Here is a 9638-nt window from a genome sequence, read left to right as displayed (position 1 = left end):
CAATGTGATCAAAATTTGTTGGAAGAGCTCTTAGAACCTTATCCACTTTCATTAGTTTAGAGATCTTCTCTCTATACTACTTCATTTGGTTATGCAAATTCTCAGATTTTTTCCTCAAAGACTGCAACTTTACTTTCATTAATTTCTCTTCTCCACCATACAACTTCTTGAGAGTATCCCATGCACTTTTGGTTGTTTCATGCTAAATGACCTCTTGAAAAACATTTGAATTTACACACCGGTAGATCAAGAACAAGTCTTTTCCATCTTTTTTGGTCATTTCATAATGAACATTTCATCGCGCCTTAGTGCAATTTGCCTTTAAGGCTAAGAAACCATAATTCACGATTTCAAGCACATCATATATCCTATTTTCACCATTGAACACATGTAGATTAGTTGGTATCTGATTGGAGGTTGTACTCTCTTTTTCTTTGGATGGAGATTTTAAGATCGAACCGTTGCTCTAGACATTAATTTGTTAGATAATTTAAATTACAAGTTAATTGCAAAATGAGAAAAATAGAAAAGAATAGAGAGCAACTGAGAAAGAGAGATATTAGGAATGAATTATACATATTACAATGACAGAGAGCTATTTAAAGTTGTTAGAATAGATTAAAACAAACTAAACCTCTAACCGGCTAACTGTGACAGTTTGCTTGTGTTGCAAGTCATATTTGCAATACATTCTGAATTGTCACTAAAAGTTGAATTATATTCTAATATTCCACCTCTAGTTGTTTGACTTCTCTTCATGTGATTTACTCTCCTTATCACATAATTTACAGGTATTCTCTCTACGTCTCCAAATCACTTGCGTCTATTTTTCACCATATTTTTTACTATACATGCTACCCCGACACTGTTTCTAATATTGTCACTTTTAATCTTATCATGTCTAGTCATTCCACACTTTCAACGCAGTATCTTTATCTCTGCTACATTTATTTTATTCTCGTATTGATTCTTAATCGTCAATATTTTGTCTCGTACAACATCGTCGGTGTTGCTGCTTTTCAATAAAAAATTTCCTTCTGTTTGAACGGTACCTTTGTGTCATATAAAACACTTAAAACCATCATTCATTTCATTCATCAATCTGAATTCGATGATTGACATTCTTTTCTATTTCTCAATCGTCGTTTTGTATTACGAATCCAAAATATTTAAACCACAAGACTTGAAAGATCATATGGTTTTCGACGTGAATTTAAGTCTAAGATAACAAATTAATTCTTGTAATCTAATTGTCAATTAAGCTAGACTATATTTATTAATTACTACTTATATGCATATCAACCAAAAATTGAGTGAAAACCAAAATCCAAAAACCAAATGGGACCATAATCATTAATTTGACATTACCTAAAACTAGTGAGGAACATCGAAGCAAAATGGGTACACCCTGTTATTGATGCTTAATTTACCACAAAATTCTATATCTATCTACACACAATCCCTTTACAAATCTTTCACTTGCCCATACTCACATGTAGCCGTTGCTCTACAACAACCTTTTTAGGTCACATTGGTCCCTACCACATGCATAAAATATTCAAAACTTAACAAGTCCCGTTGGAATGTGGGTCCATGCAAGCGAAATCAAGCTAATTAGGACGGCAATAAAATATTATGTTTAATCTCTAATCATGTCATTGTCCATAACCAAACAAAATTAAACACTTAATTACTTGATTAACTTTCCTTTCTTTTGTTACATAAATACCACCTCTTTCCACTCAAATAATCCACACTCACTACTCCCTCTCCCTAAAAAACAGAGTAAACAAACAAACAAACAGAGCCATGGCTAAGGATGTTGAGGTTCAAGAACAAGGTGAATACTCAGCAAAAGATTACCAAGATCCACCTCCCGCACCATTGATAGACCTTGATGAGTTAACAAAGTGGTCCTTTTACAGAGCTCTTATAGCTGAATTCGTAGCAACACTTCTCTTCCTTTATATCACTATTTTAACCATCATTGGTTATAGCCACCAGACAGACGCTAGCGCTGGTGGCACCGACTGTGATGGCGTTGGCATTCTCGGTATTGCCTGGGCTTTTGGTGGCATGATTTTCATCCTGGTTTACTGCACCGCCGGTATCTCTGGTATGTTACCTTTCTCTAACATGCAAAAGAGCAGTCATAATAACATGCAAAAGAGCGGTCATAATTTATTTACGTCTCAAACTACTTTTGAATGATCTAGCATAAGATGATAAGAAATTGAATTATAATTTTTTAACATGAGCGCGGGCATAATATATTTATTTACATATGGAATTTGTGGTTTCAGGAGGACACATAAACCCTGCGGTGACATTCGGCCTATTTGTGGGACGGAAAGTGTCGTTATTAAGGGCAGTATTCTACATTGCAGCACAGTCTGCAGGTGCAATCTGTGGTACCGGATTAGCCAAAGGTTTCCAAAAATCATATTTTGACAGGTACGGTGGTGGTGCCAACTTTATCCATGATGGTTACAACAAAGGTACAGCTTTGGGTGCTGAGATTATTGGTACCTTTGTTCTTGTCTACACCGTCTTCTCTGCAACTGATCCTAAGAGAAACGCTAGGGACTCTCATGTTCCTGTAAGTATTTTTACACTGCAACAAATTAGTTACTAATTCATCACTTTTTATTCATAAGTATAACTAACTTGGTGAAATGATGTATAGGTTTTGGCACCATTACCTATTGGATTTGCTGTTTTCATGGTTCATTTGGCTACTATTCCGATCACCGGTACCGGTATTAACCCAGCAAGAAGTTTCGGATCCGCTGTGATCTTAAACCAGGATAAAATTTGGGATGATCAGGTAAACATTCAAATAATGAAATTAAAAAAAAAAAATTCAAATAACTTAGCAAGTATTCGAACCCGTGCATCTGATATCACTGTACTATCAACTGAGGTGACTTAACCTTAAAATTAAATTTTTTGTTATTACATCTATTTAATTTATTGTTGCTGATGTGAATAATTTTTGTGATGATGCAGTGGGTTTTCTGGGTTGGACCAATAATTGGAGCAACAGTGGCTGCAATTTACCACCAATACATTCTAAGAGGATCAGCAATTAAAGCTCTTGGATCATTCAGGAGCAATGCTTAATTGATTAATTAATTAATTAAGCTAAGCTAAATTGCTTTATTTGCCAACGAAGCTATGGTGTTAATTTCCACAAAATGAATAATGTTGATGAGTGAAAATTCAGTGGTCCTTTTAGGTTTTTTTTCTTCTGTATTTTCCTTTTCAGTTATAGCTGTGGGGTTTGGAAGAAAAAAACTAAAAAGAAGGACCACGAAATTGTAGATATCCATGTTTGTGTTTCAAGGGTGTAATTTTTATCCCTTTTGTGTCTTTTCTTTTTCTTTTTATTTATTATTTCCAATGTATGTATTTGATTCCCATGTGTTTGTTTTTCTACTTTGTGTATCCTTAGTTATTTTCAAGTTTTCTTTCATAATTAAGTGCCATATTTCTCATCCATCCCTTGTTATGCCTAATTGGATGTGTGATTAAAATTAATCAAATTTTGAAAGAAAAATTTAATAAAAAGCCTAATTCTTGAAACTTCCTAAGGGTTGGATATGATATTTTAATAAGAATTGTAATATTTTTGAAAGTTTTAAAATTATATAGATACAATTTATTATTTGAATAAAAAAAGTTAAAAAATTGTTAAAATAATAAAAAGTTATAAAATATTTTGTTCAAGTTTAATTTAATAATTTTGAAATTATATTTAAAATCAAGTTAATTAAAAAGTTTTTATTTTTTCCATATAATCTCAATGTTAAATTGATTATTATCATTTTAATTTTGCAAGTTTGTTTTATATATTTAAAAATTTTAAAATTGACCTCTAACTTTTGTAAATTAATCTTTAATTTTAAAGTCAACCTATTGAACCCTTAAAATTTTATAAATTGTAGATTAGTTTTTACTTTTTAAAATTTAAAATTTTTAAAAATGACATAATGATAATTATTAAACAATAAAAATAATTTGATTTCAATTAAATCAATTAAATTTTAAATTCTTTGAAATTTCTAATGACCTCTTCACATATTCTTAGAATTCTCTTTTAAATAATATTAGGTACTTATCACCATCTTGAAAACGAACAATGAAAAAAAGGTGAAGTATCAAGTTAGAATTATAAGGAAAAATTTGGTGTGCCATTACTCCATACTAAATATGTTTTGTTACCTTCTTGGATCTTCAAAGTTGTACGTTATCTCCAAAATAACTTAACATTATAATCATATCACGCACTTACCTTTTTAAATACAATTAGTGCCTAATTAATCATGACAACTGTCATATATTTGATAATCATTTCTGTTGGGATGCTTATCTTATCCTAATGTATATTAAGTTAAACTATTTGCAAAATAGTGAGCTTCACTAAAAGCTACCTAGCACTATATAATAAATAGACTAACTTTGTGGTGGTGGTGGTGGTGGTTATTGAACGTGACATGAAACTTTGGACTTTTTAATGAAATTCATTGTAGTTGCTTGGGACAGTATAGTATTTAAGTAATTAAAAAAATTGAGAATAAAAAGTAAGAAATGAAAAAGTAAACAAGTTAGGTGGATTGTTTGGGATTCCTTACATGTGCATTTGATAATTTATTATGTCATATGAATAGATAATATAGATTGGTGAGGTAACACCTTATCTTCATTACCATATTTTATGCCTTAATTATTTTGTAGACATTGCATTGCCTAGGTTAGTTTATTATTTTTCTTTTATATTTAGATGATAGATTAGTGAGGTAACACCCTATCTCACCATATTTTATACCTTAATTAATATTTTTGTAGCCTCAATACATAGGTATGCTTATGTAGTCGAAAATGAGCATTAGGGTTAGCATAAAAAATAAAATTAAAGGAAGTTGAGAAAAAGACACTTGGCTTCATCTTATCCATTGCTCTTATCTACAATGTCACAAAAGAAGCAAATCATGTTTAAAAAGAAAACGAAAGCAAAGTAAAAAAAAAAAAAAAGATTTTGACGTATATTCTATTCTAAAGTGGATATTCATGGTTAAAGAGAACTAGAGAAGGTGATGGAACATTCATGATTATTATTTAGTGAAACAATCAAAGTTGTTTTATGACCATAAGTTAAGTATCTTAAATATTAAAGAAGGAAATGCTATTGCGCATTAACAACTGATGGGACCTATAAACTTCAATAAAGGGGCAACTAAGTCTCATAATTATCGCAGTAAGCTAAGCTGCCAGGACCATCTTACTTTGGAAGTCTCTCGTACCAAGAGGATTAATCCTTTAATCTGTTTTTCTTTTTGGTGAACTTTTGAGTTTTGACAACAAAATAACACTTTTTTAATCTTTTCTTTTTCTTTCTGTATAATTCTTTTTAATTAGTATTATTAAGTTTTTTATTTATTTATAAATTATGTTAATAAAATTAATGTGTTTATTTTATACGTAAATTTTGTAAAAATATTCTTTATATGTCAATATATCTAATGTAAATTTATTTATTCTAAACCAATTGTATGAGTTTATTTTAATAGGTTATAATATAGAAAAAAACAGTATAAAAAAGACAAATCTATCATATTCTTTATAAGAGAAGTGCTAGCAACATTGAGTGTTTTTAGTATTTATCTTCTTTACAAAATTTGTTCTTAAAAATAAAAGAAGAGATGAAAATTGAGTAGAATCTATCAAAGATAAACCTAAGTTAGCAAGGAAATTTGCACAACTATTTTCTTCTCTAAAAATATAAGAAACCACAAAAACAATGAGAAACTAAATCAATACAGTTAATCCATCTATTTTTAAGCATCCAAGGAATATTATACGAAGAGTTAAATGCTTTAATAACCACCGCCATCAAATCCATTTCAAACCAAAATTACGTCAATTTTTCTAATGAGCAAACTCAATTGCTTGCATAGCACCCGAGAGTTTGACAATGAGATAATTTGAAGCACCTAAAAAAGACACAAAAGCTCCCAGAAAACAACCACTACTATCTCATCCCAAACCCCACAGGTGAAAGAAAAAAGGTTGAAGCTCAATCACATTTCAACTTAATCCAGTCCCTTGGAGGGGCTGCCATGAGACCTCCATAATATTAATTAGGGGCTCTCAGAGGCCGAATACTCACCTCAAATCTCTTAAGGTTCACAAAATTAGTAATACATATATGGGAACCAACAACAACTGCATTATAAGCAGTATAAATTGCATCAAGAATAAAATAAGTAAAAGAAGACAAAGTGATAAAGATATCATTAAATTTAACCAAGTTTTGAGCCTTCCATATCGAATTAAAGAGGCAAATGACATCAACATTAGAAATGACCTTACACTGAACTGCACAATCTTTGTCTAAAAACCTCCAAATATCCGACCAACCAAGAATAACTGATGAGATATTGAGCATATTTTCCAACCATCTCTAAAGCATCAAAGTATAGCTGCACTCAGGACAGAGAATATATTTGTAAGCCTACGTAACATAAAAGTGGTCTTAAAACCTTAAGTGATGAAAAAAAGAGAACATATTTAATAATTGCATAAATCAAAAGCCCTAATTTCCAAAAAGTTCCTAGAAGGGATCATTATTTGTGAAATAGTTTTTTCAGCAGAAATCTAGAAATCAGAGACGGTCGTATTAGAGTCGCGAGAGTGTCGGAAGTAGGACGATGGTCCATACGATGAAAGTCTGTAAGGTGATGTTCCATACGACGGTCGTAAGGCGACGATAGTTGTAGTCTTAACAGTGGTAATCCATATGACAGTAGTCTGTACAAAGGCAGTGTTCGTACGATAGTGTTCGTACAACCAGAACAGTCAATATGGGCTACCCGACCCTAAACAGGCGGCTCTGGCGGGCCTTGGACTTTTTAAGATTGGGCCAAAAAAACTCTTTTCTAATATGTGTAGCAACCTGCCCTAAAAAAATAGATTTTAGAGTCGCCACCTATTCTACCAGGGCGAATAGGAAACCCTACGCAGTTAAGAGATTCACGGTAAGATATTATATTCGGGTCAAGGGAAGGTGTTAGGCACCCTTAACCCTTTCCTAAGGTTTGCATTTAAAGGCGAAGGTTTATGGCTAAATGTTAAGGTTTAATAGCTAGGGAAATGAATAGGGCGAAAAGTGAGATTTGAACGAATTGAGGTTTTGGGGAAGGGGACTCGCCTTGTTACCAAGTGCCTACGTACCTCCTTATGGAGGATCAGAGTCAACGTAGTTCGGGGCAGGGTTGTACGCCTTAGATTTGATGTGATGTTGTTTGAAGGTATTTTGAATTACCTTATCGTAGTTTTGAAATTCGTAGTTTGCAAGGTATTTTGAATTACCTTATCGCAGTGATGAAAATCCGTAGTTTTGGTTTGATGTGTTTTAAATGGCGTACAATCCTGATTTTAAATATGCACTATTAATCGCAATGATAAATAGGTTTGATCATCATAATTAATAGATTAGTAGAGGATTGCTAACAATTCTAATCGATAGATTCGATTATCACTAATAGCAAATAAGTGTATTTTAAAAAAATTAATTGTTTTGGAAATTGATTATCGTTAGTTATCGCAATCAATAGATTTGATTAAAACCACTAACGAATTAAAAGAGATTGCTAATCATCATAACCAATAGAATGGTTAAAAGCTTTTAGCAAAATAAATATATTTTAAATAAATGATTTGAATTTAATTAATTAAGCGATTGATTATTACCCACCGCGATCAATTAATTTAATCGAAGCGAATAAAATTCTAAGATTGTTTGGCTACAACCTAAGTTGGTTAGAAAACCCTAATCCTAATACTTTGGCCAATGGCCAGTGGGATTGAGCAAACCCTAATACCTTGATCACACACTCCTAGGGTTTTTTTTTGTGATCCTTATCATTAAAGTTGATTAAATTAATTAAATCAAATAATCGAAATAATCAGGAAAATAATTCTAAATAATTATAGCCCTAATCCTAGTTTATATCCTGGTCCTAATTAAATTATCTAACCCTAATTGAATAAATTATTTAAATTAAACCTAATTAACTAATATTTAATCTAAATATCAAATAAATAAATAAAAATGTATAGAAACCTGATTTTGATTGCATGTGGCGTGCCCTTGAAGTTCCATGGTAGACCTTCAGCCTTGTGTGCGAATCTGGAGCGTTAGATATGATCTTGGCGTGTATCTAATGGTGATGGCTGAAGACACACCATGGGCGTACAAAGGGAAGGACGCGCTGGATCGTACAGAAGAAAAATACTTAAAATAAATGGTGAGGCAACAGGGATCGAACCCAGTCCTCATGGGTCTCAGGTCATGCATCCTTGCCATCTGCGCTGTATACTCAATCTGAAATTACATTGATCCCAAAACAATAAATATAAAAACAAATATTTAAAAGAGTTATTCAAACATGGTCAAAGTGTGGGCCCTAGTATCGGCGATGTATCCAATCAGACGGAGAAAGAGGGCATTGAAACATTGACTAACAAATGAACATGTTGCGCGTGGAAGAGAGAGGGACAGAAACGCTGACCGTCCAACCACAACGATCCACGCATGATCCGTGGGCCAGGTGCGACTGTTCATCGTCTCTAACCCCCACATTTGCGGATTTACTCGCGAGAACACCTGCGGCTTTACCTGCGGATTTTTCCGCAGGTTCTTCTTCCTCCATAGCCATAATTGAGAACCTGCGAAATCACAAATAAATGCAAACCAAAGCTACCCAGATCACCTAATTAAGGTGCTAGGAACTCAATGGACCGGTTAGTTTTAACAAAGAACGCACGTAACTATTTCAGTTTAAACCTTTAAATTCCAGTTATTTAGAATTCATGGTCGAAGTCCTCTTTACCTACATTGCTAGATATTAATAATACTTAGAGAATTCTTATTGTTTTCATAAAATCGAAGTGATACTAGAATATGAACCGAATTATAGGAATGATTAGGATTAGACACATGTCCTTACGATCAATCTAGTTGATCCTGTAAATTACCAAACTATTCAATTTGAAAGACTAACGATTGTTTTACTAGAAATCACTGTAAATATTAAGCACATCCATTTTTCCGACAAAATTCAGCCTTTTTAAAGACACTTCAGCTGCCACGTACTAGACGATTGGTCTGTGATGGACATTAGACATAATCGGATGATCCAAACTCCCTGTTGGACTATCCGTCCAATTTATGTTATGGCTCTTTCATGACACTTTTAAGCAAATAAAAGTTAACCTAGAGCAAAACACTTGCCGTTTTATTCCAACATATTATCACTAAACTCGGTAAAGAAATTCCCATTTCTTACGTCTAAACCATTTAATTACAAATATTTTCACCCGTGTATCCTAAACTACTATGAAAGAGAAAGAAAAAATTTCTCCAAACGACATTGATTCGATATGATAAAATTAATTTTGATGTTACGCTGCTATGAGAGTCACAGTAAGTATCCACTTTGTGTTGAAGAGATAGAAGCGAATACTATAAATAAAAAGTATTGAAAGCATGAAGACTGACATGATTTTAAATTAAGATCACATCATATTCACATAGAGTGAGTGGTTGCTATAACACTCACTACATAAACGCATTT

At 32.5% G+C, this 9638-nt stretch overlaps 1 protein-coding gene across 1 annotated transcript; it reads left to right on the top strand.

Annotated features, from left to right (window-relative positions):
• The first annotated feature begins 1742 nt into the window (after positions 1-1742).
• LOC131630818 (aquaporin PIP2-7-like) lies at positions 1743-3438 on the top strand. The gene is made up of 4 exons (XM_058901564.1): positions 1743-2116; positions 2304-2599; positions 2687-2827; positions 3010-3438. The coding sequence occupies exons 1-4, from the start codon at positions 1810-1812 to the stop codon at positions 3121-3123; spliced, it is 858 nt and encodes a 285-aa protein (XP_058757547.1). The 5' UTR covers positions 1743-1809; the 3' UTR covers positions 3124-3438.
• Positions 3439-9638: the final 6200 nt, after the last annotated feature.

The sequence above is a fragment of the Vicia villosa genome, unplaced genomic scaffold (assembly GCF_029867415.1).
Source record: "Vicia villosa cultivar HV-30 ecotype Madison, WI unplaced genomic scaffold, Vvil1.0 ctg.000742F_1_1, whole genome shotgun sequence".
Classification (NCBI taxonomy): Eukaryota; Viridiplantae; Streptophyta; class Magnoliopsida; order Fabales; family Fabaceae; genus Vicia; species Vicia villosa.
The sequence above is the reverse complement of the archived record's forward strand: the minus strand, read 5'-3'. Positions and strand labels throughout refer to the sequence as shown.

What these genes read in the sequence shown, in the direction of transcription:
- LOC131630818 (XM_058901564.1), top strand. Translation starts at nt 1,810, where the DNA reads ATGGCTAAGGATGTTGAGGTTCAAGAACAAGGTGAATACTCAGCAAAA. An exon ending in CTGCACCGCCGGTATCTCTG is followed by an intron (nt 2,117 to 2,303) that starts GTATGTTACCTT and finishes TTGTGGTTTCAG; the next exon opens with GAGGACACATAAACCCTGCG. An exon ending in ATAAAATTTGGGATGATCAG is followed by an intron (nt 2,828 to 3,009) that starts GTAAACATTCAA and finishes GTGATGATGCAG; the next exon opens with TGGGTTTTCTGGGTTGGACC.